Below are 19,109 nucleotides of genomic sequence, written 5' to 3' on the forward strand. Positions count from 1 at the left end.
AGGATGCACGAAGGAGAATAGGGGAATGACCTTTAATCTGAATTGTGTAGTTTTGATTTCTCTGTTGGTTTTTCGAGATTTCTACTTGGTTATTTATTGTTATGTCGTTTAAAAACGATATTTTATTCATTTTTTCAGTTGTAGTTTTGTTTTAGTTTTTTCAATTATCCTTTGTTTTAATCACTATTATGTTTTTAATTGAATATTTTTGTATTTTACTTACATTTTCCAATCACGTGATCTGACGGGTGAAGTAGACAACTTATCCAATTAGATCACGTGATACCAAACCAAAACAGTAGCTTGTGCAACAGACTAAACCTACTTTCGAAAAAGATAATAAGTGCATTTTCAAGTCATGATATGACAAGTTAAACTACTAAAATAAAAAGCCGAAACACAAAAAAATAACTACAGAATGAAAGATATATGTCAATTCTCCAAACCAAATGTGTTTGTTTTAAAAGGTGATTAGCTGCAACTTGCTAACTAGTCTTTTGCTGTCATTTCGCAGGATTTAACTGCCCTTAATTAATTTGTTTACTTCGAGCGCTGGTTGCCCTGTAATTGGTCTCTTGATTGTGACGTGTTAATTGCACGCGCTCATTACCAATTGTTCATTTTCAGTCAAGTATTTGCCGAGTGCAGACGTGTTTTTCGCCGCTCTCGGCAGTCGTCAATTCGCGATACGAAAGTTAAAATTTCAACAAGATGAACGAATCAAAGAAAGAAACAGAAACCCATAACAAGAAAACATCAGAGAAAGAGGTAAGAAAAAGCTTTTTGTTCGTTTAAATTTACGATGAGTTTTTTTTGCTACAATTTGTTTCGGTAGTGGTGCGCGCGCATCAAAAGTTGTACTGGAATTACCCGCCTCGGAAAATCTTGCGATCGACTTTGGGACGAACTCCAGCCCAAAAAGTAAACGGATTATGACATTTCAACAAGTTAAAATGAAACAGAAAAAGATTGAGGTTTTTTTTTGTTTGAAGTTTGAATGTATCGCAAGCAAACATAAGGAAAAAGGTCAACTGAATGACGTAACAATGATAATCAAATGGAAGTAATTATCTTATTATGTTATTTACCAATTAAGTTATTAAAAGTTAAAACTAATTCAATGTAACAAGCAACACGCACACGCAAGCTTGAACGAACAGAACACGCACGCCAACGCCCAAGCTTACCACGACTACGCAACGCAAAACATGCACAACGCTTATGCAAACGCGCGTGCAAAACACAAGTAAAGCAGCAAGAACACGCAAGCTAACAATCCCCAGTGAATGCACGCACGCGCACACTTTTATGCAAATGCACGTGTAAACACAAGCAAAGCAGCAAGAAAACATATGCCAACAATGTCCTCTCAACGCACGCACACACGCTCACTCTCACGTATCCACCCTTGTACGCACGAGCGGTCACACACAATAATTGATACTGTAGTACTGACCTCAGATTCGGATTAAAACTAAAAGTTCTGAATTGCGAATTAAACGATAAATTGGTCCTTAAATTCGCTGTCTCAAACCTCGAAATTGAAAGGATGAATGATTTAAAGGAAAAAGGAAAATATAATCGAAACCACAACCAAAGCAAACATCTGAAAAGGAAGTAATCGGTAAGAGAAAGCTTATATAAAAGCCTGTGTTCCAGCTTACATGAAAAATATGTTTTCACTTCGGTCCTCCTTTACGATCTACGTGACAATAACATTTTGTCCCTTTGTAAGCCTAGAACAACGAGCTTTGGCCTTAGTTCTTTTTCATATTTCTCAGCGAAGCAATGAAATGCGTTACCAGACTGTATTAGAACAAGTGACTTTACAAAGTATAAAAGGAACATTTAGGGAATGACTTTTGTTTAGACACATTTTGCTTATCTATAGATTTTTGTTTCGCTATTTATTTGTAGATTCTAGTTTCTTCAATGTGTGTAATGTATTTTTGTAACGTATTTTAGTGTATTTTATTGTATTTCTCGGAGATATTAGCTACAAATATTGATAATATTAAAAGCTTCTCTAAACTTCGAGAGAAAATAAAGTTTGCTAAAATAGTTTGCTAAAATTTGCGCTGAGTTACTTTTGTTACGAATGGTTTTACGCGCGTTTTTCAAACGTTTTACTGAAATAAACCGTCTCAGAAAAACTCGGGATCGACACAAATTGGGACAAACTTCAGACGTTCAGATCCAGATAATTGAGCAGATTCTAACATTTCAACAATTTTTTTTAAACAGACAAATGTTGAGAATTTTTGTTCAGGGCATAATTTTTATACACGTCTCGTGCCACGTAGCCAATCAGAAGTAAAAATCAATCCATCGCGACTAGCTTACACTTGTTTTTCCGCGCCTAGCGTCTCTAAAATGGATATACTCTTCTAGATAAGGAGTCAAAAAATCAAAAAGGATTGAGCTGCACCTGAAAAATGTGTGCGAGCAAGGAAAGCTTGGCTTGGTTTTTACTTCAGATTGCTTGAGAAAGTGGCGCAAGTTTTTTATTATTATGATGAAGATGCTAAGATTTTATGTTATTGTAATACATTAAAGCTTGTGTTCCATTGCAGCGTTGTTCTATTGCAACAATAGAACAAGCTTTAATAAGTAACAACATTATGGAGGCTGAGGAAGCTTTTGCAGTGAGGCGCTGGCAAGGCTTAAGAGGTATGTCCTAAGTTAGTGGCCGGTGTTTTGCATCTGCAAGTTCAACTACATATTTGGCAGCAAATATGAATGAAAATACAGAATAATCCTGACTTCTTAAAAACGGGAAGGCTAAAAAGTTTGATTAAGGAAACAGAAGCTGAAGAATACAATCGTCAGGGCGGGGAAGGGGGTATCACGTTTCATTCAAGTTGCTGGGAGGTTCGAGGGTTTACGAAAAATGGATATTCGGGCGAAAAGTTTACTCCTTTGCATTGTATTTCCTGAGTGAACTAAAAAAATCACACTTTTAAGATAATTTTTAAATTCTTTGGCCAGTTATCCCATGATGGTTTCCTCTCCTTGCCAATGCTACCTGCTTCTTACGTAACCAGAGGAAACAACTAACATTGGATAGTGAGAGTAAAATTACTGAAGTCTCCAATGATATTACTCAATCATTTAATGACAGAGACAGTTTACTCTGCAGGTAACATCAGCAAGCCTGTTGAAGGGGTTTCCCCGCTGGATGCACACGAGTCATCTGAAGGTGTAGCAACTGTAGAAACTTTTCACACGAGCGAGAACAACATCAGTAAGGTCACCTGTGATGATGGTGGAAGGAGTAACCATTCGTTGGCAGTGACAGGGTCGTCTGCAGTTAACATCAGCATGCCCAATGAAAAAGTGTCCTCACTGGATGCACAAGAATCATCTGAAGTTGTAGCCGCTGAAGACGCCCTTAGCATCCTTGACAATGAAATAAGTGAAGTCTCTTATGACTTTGGAAAAGGCAATGACATTTCATTGTCAGTTACTGGGTCCTCTGCAATTAACATCAGTATGCCCATGGAAAAGTTATCCCCGTTGGATGTACGCAGGTCATCTGAAGATGAAACCTTAAGAGAAAGGAAACGGAAGAGAAGCTGTGAAAACTGCGTGGACGAATCTGTGCAGCTGAAGAATAATTACTCCGTCAATGAAGAGCAGTCTGAAGATTTTACTGAGCCATTTATAAAATGCAGACGGCTTTTAAGCATTGGAGATTCTTCTATTCCTGCAAATTCTTCCATTAACATGCCCGCTGAAACAGGTTCCTCACTTGATGGTGAAATGAGTGACCAGTCACTGGCAGTGACGGGGACCCCTGTTTCTAACATCAGCGTGCCTGTTGTAAAGGTTTCATCGCTTGATGTACACGAGTCATCTCAAGGTGTTGCTACCGAAGAAGCTTTTAATCTTGGCGAAAATGAAATCAATGAATGTAGTTGTGCAATTTGTAAAATGAGTGACACTTGGTTGGCAGTGTCACGGTCGTTTTCACATTACATCAGTATGCCCGTTGAAAAGGTTTCTTCACAGGATGTACAAGAGTCATCTGAAGCCGTTGCTACCAAAGACATCTGTAACATCAGTGAAAATGAAATCAGTGAGGTTACCTGTGATAATGATGGAATGAGTGACCATTCATTGGCAATGACAGGATCCCCTATTGCTAACATCAGCATGCCCATTGAAAAGGTTTCCACTCCGGATGAACGCAAGTCATCTGAAGCTGTAAGTACCGAAGACACAGGCTACATCTGTGACAACGAAATCAGTGACTTCACCTGTGATAATGGTGAAATGAGTGACCATTCGCTGGCAGTGACAGGATCCTCTGCTACCAACATCAGGATGCCCATTGAAAAGGCTTCCAAACTGGTTGTACACGAGTTATCCGAGGCTGATGCTACTGAAGAGCAAGAGGCCAGCGGCTTTGATGAAAATGAAATCAATGAATGCAGTGGTGTAATTTGTAAAATGAGTGACCATTGCTTGGCAGTGTCACGGTCGTTTGCACGCTACATCAGCCTGCCCGTTGAAAAGATTTCTCCACAGGATAAACACGAGTCATCTGAAGCTGTGGCTGCCAAACAAGCCGGGAACATTGGTGAGAATGAATTCAGTGAATACAGTGAGGTTTCTTCACTGGATGTTCACGAAGCAGCCGAGGCGAGAAATGGAAGGCAAAGGAAGCGGAAGGGAACCTCGGAAAAGAACGTAGATGAGTCTGTCAGTCAGTCTGAAGATTTCATTGAGCCATTACGTAAATACAGACGGCAGTGCAACGTTGAAGAAGGTGCTGTTCTTGCAGGTTTCAAAGATGAACTGTGTGACAATGAAGCAGTAGAGAAAGGGAATCATCAATCTGACCCCAACCTCGTCTCTGCTTCCTCTAAGCTGCCATATGGTGTGTATGTCGATTCTGAAATGGCCACTGTTCCTATAGTTTCCAAAAATGAGCTATGTGGCAATGAAATAGTGGAGGAAGAAAAACATCAATTTGACTCCAAGCACGTCTCAGCTTCTAAGCTACCATATTATGTGCATGTCAATTCCGAGCAGGCTGCTGTTTCTACAGTTTCCAATGATGAACTGTGTGGCAATGAATCGGTGGAGGATAACAGTCATCAATCTGACTCTAGTCGAGTTTCTGCTTCTTCTAAGCTGCCATATGATGTGCCTGTAAATCCTGAGGAGGCTGCTGTTTCTGCAGTTTGCAAGGATGAACTGTGTGGAAATGAAGCAGTGGAGGAAGGCAAACATCAATCTGACTCCAAGCACGTTTCTGCTTCTTCTAAGCTGCCATGTGATGTGCTTGTCAATTCTGGGAAGATGGAATTAAACCCAGTTCAAAATGCATTGGCGATGTGCGCTAAGATCAAGACTAAGGAACGCCCTGTGTCTGTTGGAGCCCTGGCCTCTGATGTAGACACACCTGACACCATAGGATATGTCCGTTACTACTTGAGGACCGCGTATCAATTTCTGTTTGGTGCCATGCGCCAGAATCCAGTTGGTTCTGTTCCTCTGGAAAGCGACATCCACCAACCTCAGGTAAGAATATTTTTTATTGCTGCTGATATTTTTGGGACGTAGCTTGTCTTATGATTATTTTCTTTTGTTGTAGGTTCATTAAAATACAATAAGACACTTGTCAAGGTTAATAAACGTAGGTAACAAAACCAAGCTTAAAGATGGTTCTCACTCTCACGCCACGAAAAAATAAACCCAAAACTCTAAAGTCAAAAAAATCAAGAATATTATAGCCCAAGTCTCAGGTCTGTATGTTATTCCTTTTTCGAGTGATCCGTGAAAATGTTTTTACGCAAATTTAGAGAGCACACTATGGAAATGCCATGTTGGGGCCCAACTGCTTGGGCTCCAACATGGCGGCCGGAAATCAATTAAAACATCTGGCATTTAATTGTGCTACAAAAAGCGGTCAGATCATCCTCATGAACAAACAAACATTCACATAAACACTTCTCGCAAAACCGCAACTGTTCAGATAGCTAAAAATCGCAGGATGAGGCATGTTTTTTTTTTAAAAACGTGACAGCCTTTTGGCGGCTTTCACTGATCTTGTGTGACGTAAATCTCCGAAACTCAAAATGTTCTATCTTAAAGGCGGCGAATGCTATCGAGCTAAAAACCTTCAACAAGATATATATTGAGGACGACTAAGAGCCAGTGAAGGTAAAAAACCTAGGGGTCTGGCGATTCTGGGTATTAGACATTTGATTACGTTTAGTGAAAACCAAGAATAATATACTGTAAGTTAGGGCTTAAAATACAATTTATTGTTTTTGTATTACAGGAGCTGCGCACTGCACAGCCGTCTCAATCGACTAGAACTCGTCTAGGACGAGTGAAGAGAGTGTGGAATGTGAAAGCCTTTGTTCCCGAGGTATGTGTAAAAGAAATATGTTTTCTATTTCTTTATTTTTTTTTTACAAAATACACTAATCAGGCTGCATTCTCACTAGGCCGAAAAAGTGTTAAGTCGGAATTCAAACTGAAACATGTTTCACTGCTTAAAAGTAATTATAACGATTTGATGAAAGTTCTGTAATACAGCATAGCAAGCTTTAAAATGATATATAGCACATATCTGGAAAGCGTGGACAATGAAATTACAGTAAGGTTTAGGGGAAAAGTGTTTCGCATATACATGTTACGTGTTTATTCTAACCATGTTTCGGTGATAGTTTGAATGCTGTATAATACTTTTCATTGATTGAAGCGTTTTTATTTTTTTAAGCGTTTTTAACAGATAATTTTCCGAGCAATTATTTGTACCAAGAACATTTTATTAATTGACACAACATTTACACTAGCAAATTATGCCAAAAGGATAGAGGGGATTTTTCCTTAATCTTTGACAGTTTATTTTTTCTGATTCAGCTTTTTTATTTAAGGTAGATGTGTATTACAAATGTGCTTTCCAACAGTACAGTACAACGGGCAAAGACCAGACTACAACACCGGGAATTTCGTGCTCTGTTCTTTACGATTACAAATAATTTGTACCTGTTTAAAGCAAATACAAACTTATGTTGCCTTTTCACCGTTTTTGCCACAGGTTCAGAAACGGGAACAAAACTGTCCTTATTTGCGGAGGCTACGACCAAGAAGACAATAACACCAGGTCGTCTCCGTTCATGGCAAAATGTCACCAAGGCCATGAACATTTGGTTTTTTTTATTTTTATCTTTATTATCTATTTTCGATATGATTTGTAAATAAGCAACATCTTTCTGCTTGGTGAGCGGGTAAAAATAATTTAAAAGGAGTAAACAACAGAAGAGAAAAACAAGAATATTTCAAAAGAAAAAACACGAATTTTTTTTAAAAAAAACCGACTTAAACTTTAACCCACTAACCCTCTTACCAGTTAACCCAGAACTACTAACCCACTAACCCTCTTACCAGTTAACTCTAAACTACTAACCCACTAACCCTCTTACCAGTTAACTCTAAACTACTAACCCACTAACCCTCTTACCAGTTAACTCTAAACTACTAACCCACTAACCCTCTTTCCAGTTAACCCTAAACTACTAACCCACTAACCCACTAACCATCTCAACCCAACCCACTAACCACAATATCCGCTACTGTTAAACCTCACTAATACCCAAACTTCCCTTTACCCCAAACCCTACTGAATCTTCCATCACCCCAACACCCTATTTATCAACTTTTATTTCCCTCAAATTTCCCACTATCGACAAACCATCCTACCATTACCATAACGCCCGCTATTCAGACCCTTACACTACCCCATTACCCCAACTATATCCTCAAACTTTTTAATTCCCCTAACCCACAATGCAAATTTTTCAATCCAGTACATGAATGTCTCTCATAATCCCAACCCTCTCAATATTCCCTTCCCCCCAATTTTTTAATTTCTTTACCCTTACTATTCATGAACCCTGTAATTCCCCAAATTCACACTACTACCAATTAATCACTAACCACTAACTCTTTTAACCCTACCCCAAATTCCCTGTCACCCCCAACACTTATCCCTGAACCCTACAATTCCTCAAATCCACACTAATTTTAACTAACGACTAACCACTAACTCTACTAACCACAAACTACTAAATAATAATAATAAAATCAAACGCAAATTAAATCAAAAACAAAGCGAAAAGATGAACAAGTTGAAATCTACCAACAACTTTTAGTTTCAACTTTTACTACTAACACTACTACTAACTAACGGCAAACCACTAACTCACGACTAACAAGAAAAAAATGTAAAAATTCAACAAAAACCAATTCAAAAAATTAAATATCAATAAAAATAAACCTAACGCTAAAGGAAAAACAAAACCAAAAGTTGAAATATGTCAACAACTTTTAGTTTCAACTTGTAAAAAAAGAAAAACAACGTTGCAGATCACGTGAAGACAAGCCTTGCGAAAAATTTCCTTATTGCCTTTAGGTGCTTTCGAAGAAAAAAAAACAATTAAAACAAAAGAAAACAAGCTCACCCAAGCAGAAATGATGTTGAAGAGATAATTATTCTGGACAATGTAAAACTCTCATAATCCCAACCCTCTCAATATTCCCTTCCCCCCAATTTTTTAATTTCTTTACCCTTACTATTCATGAACCCTGTAATTCCCCAAATTCACACTACTACCAATTAATCACTAACCACTAACTCTTTTAACCCTACCCCAAATTCCCTGTCACCCCCAACACTTATCCCTGAACCCTACAATTCCTCAAATCCACACTAATTTTAACTAACGACTAACCACTAACTCTACTAACCACAAACTACTAAATAATAATAATAAAATCAAACGCAAATTAAATCAAAAACAAAGCGAAAAGATGAACAAGTTGAAATCTACCAACAACTTTTAGTTTCAACTTTTACTACTAACACTACTACTAACTAACGGCAAACCACTAACTCACGACTAACAAGAAAAAAATGTAAAAATTCAACAAAAACCAATTCAAAAAATTAAATATCAATAAAAATAAACCTAACGCTAAAGGAAAAACAAAACCAAAAGTTGAAATATGTCAACAACTTTTAGTTTCAACTTGTAAAAAAAGAAAAACAACGTTGCAGATCACGTGAAGACAAGCCTTGCGAAAAATTTCCTTATTGTCTTTAGGTGCTTTCGAAGAAAAAAAAACAATTAAAACAAAAGAAAACAAGCTCACCCAAGCAGAAATGATGTTGAAGAGATAATTATTCTGGACAATGTAAAACTGGCAAAACGAGAATTAAACTGTGCATTCATTTTTTCAGCAGTGTTTGTCAAATCTCCTAATAATTAACTATATTATACTTTATTTATATTTTGCACAAATGTGCATCACAAAAGAAACAAAATGACACTCTTAGGGCTGTTGCCATGACAACAGTTTTGCCGCTGGTGCTGTCTCAATAAAAACTGAAATTCCCAGTTTTTGTCTTAAACCAAGAACCATCTAGCGCAGCCAAACCAATGGTGGGAATTAAGGCAATATGGGAACTATGTATGTTCTAAGCAGGCCCCTTTGTCTCACTTTAGAGGTCAGATATGGGGATATTTGTCTTTTTGACAGAGAGAGACTGGAGCTGAAAGAGTTGCTATGGCAACAATACTAAGGGTGTCATTTTGTTCCTTTTGTGATGCACATTTGTGGTGCCAAGTTTCAAGAACACTGCTTCAATAGTTTTAGAGATATCGTTTATTCAGTATTTTACCATTTTTTAGAGTCAAATCTTGTGACGTCATCAATGATCTAATTTGCATAATACAAAAATGTCAATATCTCTGAAACGAAAAAAGATATTTCGAAAAGAAAAACGCCATTCTTCTGTATTTCGAAAGGCCTTTCAAATAAGCATAAAACATTTTTCATGTCATATACACTTTAACTGTAACAACTTCATCAAAACAAATAACACGCGTAGTTTGTTTGCAGAGTAAGATAGAAAACAGAGTTTGTGAGTAGGAGACTAATCTATTCTGCGCTTATATGTCGTAAATAGTTTGATATCGAAGTATGCGCGGTTTTTTTTCATCGACACTGGGGTCAACCATGTTGGCATCTTTGGCCTCTTTGATGGCCGTGACAAACAAGAAAACTAAATTGCGTGATTTTACTTCAGGGAGCGTTACCTTGGCTCTTCAGGCGATTCTTAAAAGGGAAAGGGAGCATCTATTAGACAGCAGGCGTTTATAACAGGCGGGTGTATAATACAAAGCTCACACCTCAAGGAGGGTGTTTATTAGATACGAGGCGTCTATTTGAGGGTGGGCGTTTATTAGATTATTTAAGGTACGCAACGTACTAACTGCACACGCCTCATTTCTCTTGCGATTCTCGAAGACAATGTTTTTTACAATCTTCCTGAGCATTTTTTCATCCCATAAGTGTCAGCTCATGGAGTTCTATATCCGTGCTAAATTCAACAACTCGACTGCTAAGTTTTCCGGCGTTTCTGGATCGCAACAACCAAGAATACAATAAGATACTGAACCAGAAATTTGGCCTGATGGTTTTCAAATTAAGAGAAGAATACATATGGCACTCGTTTTTATTCACGCCAACAAAAAGGTAATCCCAAGAAATGTTAGTCTCCAACTTAGTCTTTCAGCTACTAAAGAGCATTCAAACCCTAAAGTAGTCCGAAAATCCAGAACCGGCCTCCGCCATCTTGGAGTAACTTAGCTGCCTGGCAATGTTTGTGTGACGACAAAGAGCTCTTTGACGTCACGCATATATTGCCAAGCTGCTAAGTTACTCCAAGATGGCGAAGGCCGGTTCTATATTTTTGGACTACTTCAGGCAAGGATTTGAATACTCTTTGGAAGCTGAATTTTCGGTGAGTATGATATCTCTGTATTACCTTCTCGTTAGCGTGAAGAATAAGCGCCATTTTGGAATGAACTTCCCCTTTGAGCGTAATAAACTCTGAGTCTGCGCACAAAGTCAAGAAGTCCCTGAATCGCGGTTGTTAAGGATACTCCCTTGATAAAGAACGAAACATAGATTTTCATTTCTGAATAATTCCTTTGTGTGTACTGGCAAAGTACACATTTCTGGGCAAACGATGAAATGGATAGAATTTGACCACTGCACTCAAAATACGAGATAAAACGGATAGGTCACAACGACCACTTTTCTCTCTCGCGGTCAAAACGTCACCAAAGTCGAATAGAAAAAAGCCGCCATTTTGTTTCTGCACGCGCGCTTATACAATACAACAATACAATCTTTATTTAACGTGGTCAGCAACACTTAGCTAAAAAGCTAGTTTTCAGGTGCGCCACGAAATAAAAATACAAAATAGAAAAATAAAAAACTTCTAGGAAGTGTAAAAAATGAATTAAGCTATAATTAGGAATAACTACGAATTACAATATTGTCTAACTAAGATTAAAAATATAAAAATTTAAAATTTACAAATTAAAAAAAAAATTAAAATATTATTAAAAACAGTAAAATAGCAATAATAAAAATTGACAAACTACTCGATCAGAGTCCCGTAAAATTTAATGTTCTTAGGTTCGCTTATGACGCGAAAAATTATGCGCAGTAAAGATGCGCCAGCAAAATAGAGGAATGATCTTTTAGAAATCTGATTTGGGTAATTTTGATTGTTCGGTTGGTCATGATTTTTTGACTGGATTTTTCTTTGCATGTTTCTTTAAAATGGATATTTTTTTCAGATGCATTTTTGTGTTAATTTCACTGAAGTTAATATCCTTTGTTTTAATCACTATTACGTTTTTAACTATTTTTTTGTGTGTTTTACTTACATTTTCCAATCACGTGTTTCGACGGGTGAATTAAACAACTTATCCAATTAGATCACGTGATAGCAAACAAAAACAGTAGCTTGTGTAACAGACTAACCCTACTCTCAAAAAAGTAAAAAAAGTACTCTTCAAGTCATGATATGACAGGTTAAATGACTCAAATTAAAAGCCGAAACAGTAAAAATAACTACAGAATGAAACATATACCAATTCTTCAAACGAAATGTTCTGGTTTTAAAAGGTGATTAGCTGCAACTTGCTAGTCTTTTCCTGTCATTTCGCAGGATTTAATTGCCCGTAATTAATTTGTTTACTTCGGGCGCTAGTTGCCCTGTAATTGGTCTCCTGATTGTGACGTGTTAATTACACGCGTTCATTTCCAATTGTTCATTTTCAGTCAAGTGTTCGCCGAGTGCCGACGTGTTTTTTGTCGCTCTCGACAGTCGTTAATTCGCGACACGAAAATTGAAATTTCAACAAGATGAATAAATCAAAGGAACAATCAGAAACCCCTATCAAGGAAACATCGACGAAAGAGGTAAGAAAAAGATTTTTTGCTCGCTTAAATTAACGATGAGTTATTTTTTGCTACAATTTGTTTCGGTAGTGGTGCGCGCGCATAAATAATCTTCCGCCTCGGAAAAACTCGGGATCAACTTTGGGACGAACATTAACCAATCACAAACAGAAAATTAAACTGATTCTGACATTTCAACAACTTAAAATGAAACAGAAAAAGATTGAGGTTTTTCCGTTTAAAGTTTGTATGTTTCGCAAGCAAATATTGGCGACAAGGTCAACCGAATGACGTAACAATAATAAACAAATGGAAGTAAGCATCGTATTATGTTATTTAGCAATTAAGTTATTAAAACTTTAAGATAGTTCAATGTAACTTAATCGAGCAGCACAGGCACTCCAACGACCAAGCGTACTACGACTACGTAAAGGCGGCGAAATAGCAGATCTAAAAAAACCCTCAACTTCTTGCAACATCGTTGCAGTGCCAGTTGAACGAGTTGTTGCGCGTATTTCTTCCGCGCGCTCAACTTGTCTTGCAACAACTTTCAGTGCTGCAAATTGCAGCAACATGTTGCACAAAGTAGAATCGAGTTCTACTTTTTGCAACAATTTTTCAACTTGAAATTTGTTGCGAGACAAATTGAGTGCGCGGTGGATACGCGCAACAACTCGTTCAACTGGCAATGCACAACGTTGCGCGACAAGTTGAGGGTTTTTTTATCTGCTATTTCACCGCCATAACGCAAAACATGCAACGCTTGTGTAAACACAAGCAAATCAGCAAAAAAACGCAAGCTAACAATCCCCAGTGAATGCACGCACGCGCACACGCTTGTGTGAACGCACGTGTAAACATAAGCAAAGCAGCAAGAACACGTACAATGTCCTCTCAACGGACGCACGCACACTCACTTGCTCACTCGCACGCATCCACTCTTGTACGCACGAGCGGTCACACACAATACTTGATACTGTAGTACTGACCTCGGATTTCGATTAAAACTAAAAGTTCTGAATTGCGAATTGAGCGATAAATTGGTCATTGAATTCGCTGTCTCAAACTCGAAATTAAAAGTATGAATTATTTCAAAGAAAAGAATAACCGAAACCACAACCAAAGCAAACATCTGAGAAGGAAGTACCGGTAATCAGTAAAAGTAAGATTATAGTTTGCTAAAATTTGCGCTGAGTTATTTTTGTTACGGATGGTTTTACGCGCGCTTTTCTAACGTTTTACTGAAATATACCGAAATATACTGAAATATTTTAGATGAACTTCAGCCATTCAAATCCAGAAAATTGAGCGGATTCTAACATTTCAACAATTATTTTAAATAAAACAGAAAAAGGTTGGGAATTTTTGTTCAGGGCATGAATTTTATACTTGACAAGTCGTGTTTAAAAGTCTCTCGCTTAGCCAATCAGAATTTTAAAAAAACTAAATCCATTACGACTAGTTAACACACATTTTCCCGCGCTTAGCTTCTCTAAAATGGATATACCCTTCTAGACCAGGAATCCATAAATCAAAGCCCTGTCGCGCGGCACATACCCGTATAGTTATTTTAAGGGATTGAGCCGCACCTCATACATGTGTGCAAGCAATTCAATTTTGGTTTGGGTTTAACTTCTGATTGCTTGAGAAAGTGGCACAACTTATTAATATGACAATGAAGATGCTAAGATTTAATGTTATTGTGATACATTACAGCTTGTGTTCCATTGCAGCATTGTTCCATCGGGACAATAGAACAAGCTTTAATGAGTAACAACATTATGGAAGCTGAGGAAGCTTTTGCAGTGAGGCCCTGGCAAGGCTTAAGAGGTATGTCTTAAGTTAGTGAAGTGTGTTAATCTTTGGCTTCAATTTTGTTTTGATCTGCAAGTTTAACTCTCATATTTGGCAGCAAATAGAAATGAAAATGTAGAATGATCCTGACTTCTTAAAAACCTTCAAAGGCTAAAAAGTTTGATTAAGAGAGTAGAACCTGGAGAATATGGTCGTCAGGGGAATCACTTTTCATTCAAATTGCTGGGAGGCTCGAGGTTTCAAGAAAAATGGATATTTGAGCGAGAGGTTTGCTCCTTTGCGTTGTAATTCCTGAGTGAACTAAAAAAATACACACTTTTTAGATATTTTTTAAAATGATTTGCAAGTTATGAGCCAGATAAGCCCTATCCTGTGCAGAACGTCACTTGAAGCATGAAAGCGTGCCTATCTTTCCACAAGTATCACGCTTTTTGACAGTTTTGAGTGGGCAAACGCAAAAGTACAAATGTGGGGATGGTTTTTGAGTAAGGAACATTCTCTTCCCCAGAATCCACGATCCTTCTGGTCTGCGCCACCAAGGACCAAGACCGATCAACATTGGGAGTCCGCGATTCAAAAGGTCATTTTTGAATCTGACAAATCTGATTGGCTGAAATAACAGAAAAATTATACTGCGCATGCGCACAAATCGGGAAAGAGAATGGGTCAGAAAGGTTTTTCTGTTTCGCTGATGAAGGTGCACAGGCAGCCCAAGCTAACGATAAGAGCCATAGTACTCTAAGACTCAATTTATAAAGATTTGTATGCGAATTAAACAATTTTCCCTTTACGATATAGAAATCCAAACGTTTTATGGATGAAATTGACTTACATTGTTGCTGTGTCGTGTTCTTTCTTGATTACCAGCTTCTCGAGCCAATTTGAAGCGATTTTGACTAGTTATTGCTTTGCGAAATTTTGAACACGTGTACTTTATTAAATATTCCCAAGGCTGGAAATTATTCATAAAACGTGAGAATTTCTATATCGTAAAAGAAAATTGTTTCACTACCATACAAATCTTTATAAATTGAGTCTTAGATCAGAGTTTTGTGGCTCTTATCGATAGCTTGGGCTGCCTGTGGAAGGTGCGGCAATTCGTCGTGGATATTGATCGCACTGTATTGGCCATATATCTGCTTTCACCATTTTATGGAATGGGTGCACAATTGGGTTTACATGACTAACACAAAACTTAAAATTGGCCCACATACATCCGTAGAATGCAATAAGGCGGACCAGTGAGTGTAAAAATTAGCATGCCTAGTGAAAGGGTTTACTCTCCCTGCCAGTGATACGCTCCAGTGATATTGCTCAATCATTTAATGACAGAGACAGTTTCCTCTGCAGGTAACATCAGCATGCCTGTTGAAGAGGTTTCCCCGCTGGATGCACACGAGTCAAGTGAAGGTGTAGCAACTGTAGAAACCTTTCACACGAGCGAGAACGACATCAGTAAAGTCACTTGTGATGATGGTGAAAGGAGTAACCATTCGTTGGCAATGAAAGGGACGTCTGCAGTTAACATCAGCATGCCCATTGAAAAGGTGTCCTTATTGGATGTACAAGAATCATCTGAACTTGTGGCCGCTGAAAAAGCTCTTAGCATCCATGAAGTCACTTATGACTTTGGAAAAGGTTATGACATTTCCTTGTCAGTTACTGGGTCCTCTGCCATTAACATCAGTTTGCCCATTGAAAAGGTAACCCAGCTGGATGTGCGCAAGTCAACTGAAGATGAAACCTTAACAGGAAGGAAACGGAAGAGAAGCTATGAAAACTGCGTGGACGAATCTGTGCAGCGGAAGAATAGTTACTCCGTCAATGGGGAGCAGTCTGAAGATTTCACCGAGCCATTAATAAAATGCAGACGGCTTTTAAGCATTGAAGATTCTTCTATTCCTGCAAATTCCAATGGTGAAATGGGTTTAAAGCATCCTGAGGGAAAGTCTCTAGAGGAACATATCTCTTCCAGTCATTCACTGGGATTAAAAGAGTCTTGTGAGGCTAACAACATCAACATGCCCACTGAAACAGGTTTCTCACTTGATGGTGAAATGAGTGACAATTCATTGCCAGTGACAGGGACCCCTGTTTCTAACATCAGCGTGCCTATTGTAAAGGTTTCCTCGCTGGATGTACACGAGTCATCTGAAGGTGTTGCTACCGAAGAAGCTTTTAATCTTGGCGAGAATGAAATCAATGAATGCAGTTGTGCAATGTGTAAAATGAGTGACACTTGGTTGGCAGTGACTCGGTCGTTTTCACATTACATCAGCATACCCGTTGATAAGGTTTCTTCACTGGATGTACAAGACTCATCTGAAGCCGTTGCTACCAAAGCCGTATGTAACATCAGTGAAAATGAAATCAGTAAGGTTACCTGTGATAATGATGGAATGATTGACCATTCATTGACATAATCCCAGGTTGCTAACATCAGCATGGCCATGGAAAAGGTTTCCACGCTGGATGTACACAAGTCATCCCAAGCTGTAGGTGCCGAAGACACAGGCTACATCAGTGAGAACGAAGTCAGTGAGGTCACCTTTAATAATGGTGAAATGAATGACCATTCGTTGGCAGTGACAGGGTCATCTGCTACCAACATCAGCATGCCCATTGAAAAGGCTTCCAAACTGGTTGTACATGAGTTATCTGAGGGTGTAGCTACTGAAGAGCTAGAGGCCAGCGGTATTGCTGAAAATGAAATCAATGAATGCAGTTGTGTAATTTGTAAAGTGAGTGACCATTGCTTGGCAGTGTCACGGTCGTTTGCACGTTACATCAGCATGCCCGTTGAAAAGGTTTCTCCACAGGATGTGCACGAATCATCTGAAGCTGTTGCTGCCAAACAAGCCGGGAACATGGGTGAGAGTCACGTCTCTGCTTCTTCTAAGCTGCCATATTATGTAAATGCCAATTCTGAAGAGGATACTGTTCCTGCAGTTTCCAGGGATGAACTGTGTGGCAATGAAGCAGTGAAGGATAACAGTAATCAATCTGACTCCAGTCACGTCTGTGCTTCTTCCAAGCTGCCATATAATGTGCATGACAATTTTGAGAAGACTGTGGTTTCTGCAATTTCCAAGGATGAACTGTGTGGCAATGAATCAGCGGAGGATAACAGTAATCAACCTGACTCTAGTCACGTTTCCGCTTCTTCTAAGGTGCCATGTGACGTGCCTGTCAATTCTGATCAGATGGCGTTAAACTCAGTTCAAAATGCTTTGGCGATGTGCGCTAAGATCAAGAATGAGGAACTCCCTGTGTCTGTTGGAGCCTCTGATGTAGACACACCTGACACCATAGGATATGTCCGTTACTACCTGAGGACCGCGTATCAACTCCTGTTTGGTGCAATGCGCCAGAATCCAGTTGGTTCCGTTCCTCTGGAAAGCAGCGTCCATCAACCTCAGGTAAGAATAAACTTTTACTATTGGTATTTTTGGGACGTAGCTTGCCTTATGATAACTAGACACTTGGTTAATACAAGCAGGGAAAGAACCCCACCTTATAAATTACTGTAAGGCCGTGAATAAAATCAATTTATTGCTTTTTGTATTACAGGAGTCGAGCACTGCACAGCCGTCTCAATCGACCAGAGCTCGTCGAGGACGAGTAAAGACAGTGTGGAACGGAGAAGCCTTTGTTCCTAAGGTATGCGTAAAAAAAAATGTTTTCGCTTTCTTTATTATTTACACTAACCAATCACGCACTGCATTCGCACAAGGCCGAAAGACGTGTCAGTTGCATTTCAAACTGAAACATGAAATACAAACTTATGTTGCCTTTTTACCGTTTCTGCCACAGGTTCAGAAACGGGAACAAAACGCTCCTTATTTGCGGAGGCTACGACCAAGAAGACAATAACACCAGGTCGTCTCCGTTCATGGCAAAATGTCACCCAAGCCATGAACATTTGTTTTTATCTTTTATTTTTTATTATTTATTTTCGACATGATTTGTGAAAAAGCAACATCTTTCTGCTTGGTGAGCGGGTAAAAATAATTTAAAATGAATAAAAAACAGAAGAAAAAACAAGAATATTTCAAAAGAAAAAACACGATTTTTTTAAAAAAAAAACCTGACTTAAACTTTAATCCACTGACCTTCTTACCAGTTAACCCTAAACCACTAACTCACTAACCCACTAACCCTCTCACCAGTTAACCCTGAACTACTAACTCACTAACCCACTAACCCTCTTACCAGTTAACCCTAAACCACTAACTCACTAACCCACTAACCCTCTTAACCAAACCCACTAATCCCAATATCCGTTACTGCAAAACCCCACTAACACCCAAACCTCCCTTTACCCTATACCCTCCTGAATCTTTCATTACCCCAAAAACCTTTTTACCAACATTTCCTATCCCTCAAACTTCCCACTATCGACAAACCTCCCTATCACTACCATAACGCCCGCTATCCTTACCCTTTTATTTCCCCAATTCCCACTTAAACTATCCCGGCAAACCTCCCAATTTCTCTAACCCACAATACCAATTTTTCAACCCACTACATGAATGTCTCCCATTATCCCAACCCCCGTATCTAGCAATATCCCTTTCCCCAAATTTCTGACTTCCCCAACCCTTACTATTCCTGAACTCTGCAATTCCCCAAACCCACACAACCATCGAATAACCACTAACCACTAACTCCACTAACCCTACCTCAAACTCCCTGACTTCTAAAACCCTGACTATTTCTCCACCCTGCAATCCCCAAATCCACACTGCTACTAACTCACGACTTACTCTGCTAACCACTAACGACTAACTCTACTAACCACTAACCACTAACTCTCGACCAACAAGAAAAAAAATCAACTAAAACTAATTCAAAAAAATTAAACAAGAATAAAAAAAGTCAAAGCCAAAAGGACAAACAAAACCAAAAGTTTAACAAGTAAAAATGTACTAACAACGTTTAGTTTGTACTTGTAAAAAAGAAACAAAAATCCCTGTCAGATCACCTGAAGACAAGCCTTGTTAAAAATTTCCTTA

The 19,109-nt window shown here is 38.6% G+C and overlaps 2 protein-coding genes across 4 annotated transcripts; both read left to right on the plus strand.

The window, feature by feature from the left end:
* The first annotated feature begins 624 nt into the window (after positions 1 to 624).
* On the plus strand, positions 625 to 19,035 carry LOC144663562 (uncharacterized). 3 transcript variants are annotated; one of them, XM_078524553.1, is made up of 6 exons: positions 625 to 768; positions 2,574 to 2,670; positions 3,128 to 4,786; positions 5,054 to 5,529; positions 6,293 to 6,382; positions 17,908 to 19,035. In XM_078524553.1, the coding sequence occupies exons 1-6, from the start codon at positions 712 to 714 to the stop codon at positions 17,965 to 17,967; spliced, it is 2,439 nt and encodes an 812-aa protein (XP_078380679.1). In that variant the 5' UTR covers positions 625 to 711; the 3' UTR covers positions 17,968 to 19,035. The 3 variants fall into 3 exon arrangements, with proteins under 3 accessions (XP_078380679.1, XP_078380682.1, XP_078380681.1); XM_078524556.1 differs by having other exon boundaries at positions 3,140 to 4,786; XM_078524555.1 differs by lacking the exon at positions 17,908 to 19,035 and adding an exon at positions 7,058 to 7,194.
* On the plus strand, positions 12,009 to 17,275 carry LOC144663231 (uncharacterized). Its single transcript, XM_078524143.1, has 3 exons — positions 12,009 to 12,300; positions 16,554 to 17,223; positions 17,265 to 17,275. Exons 1-3 carry the CDS (start codon positions 12,244 to 12,246, stop codon positions 17,273 to 17,275), a joined length of 738 nt encoding a protein of 245 aa, XP_078380269.1. The 5' UTR covers positions 12,009 to 12,243.
* Positions 19,036 to 19,109: the final 74 nt, after the last annotated feature.

The sequence above is a fragment of the Oculina patagonica genome, chromosome 8, assembly GCF_052425735.1.
Source record: "Oculina patagonica isolate OP01 chromosome 8, crgOcupat, whole genome shotgun sequence".
Lineage (NCBI taxonomy): Eukaryota > Metazoa > Cnidaria > Anthozoa > Scleractinia > Oculinidae > Oculina > Oculina patagonica.

What these genes read in the sequence shown, in the direction of transcription:
- LOC144663231 (XM_078524143.1), top strand. Translation starts at nt 12,244, where the DNA reads ATGAATAAATCAAAGGAACAATCAGAAACCCCTATCAAGGAAACATCG. An exon ending in AGGAAACATCGACGAAAGAG is followed by an intron (nt 12,301 to 16,553) that starts GTAAGAAAAAGA and finishes GCCATGGAAAAG; the next exon opens with GTTTCCACGCTGGATGTACA.
- LOC144663562 (XM_078524553.1), top strand. Translation starts at nt 712, where the DNA reads ATGAACGAATCAAAGAAAGAAACAGAAACCCATAACAAGAAAACATCA. An exon ending in AGAAAACATCAGAGAAAGAG is followed by an intron (nt 769 to 2,573) that starts GTAAGAAAAAGC and finishes GTTCCATTGCAG; the next exon opens with CGTTGTTCTATTGCAACAAT. An exon ending in TGAAAGCCTTTGTTCCCGAG is followed by an intron (nt 6,383 to 17,907) that starts GTATGTGTAAAA and finishes TTTCTGCCACAG; the next exon opens with GTTCAGAAACGGGAACAAAA.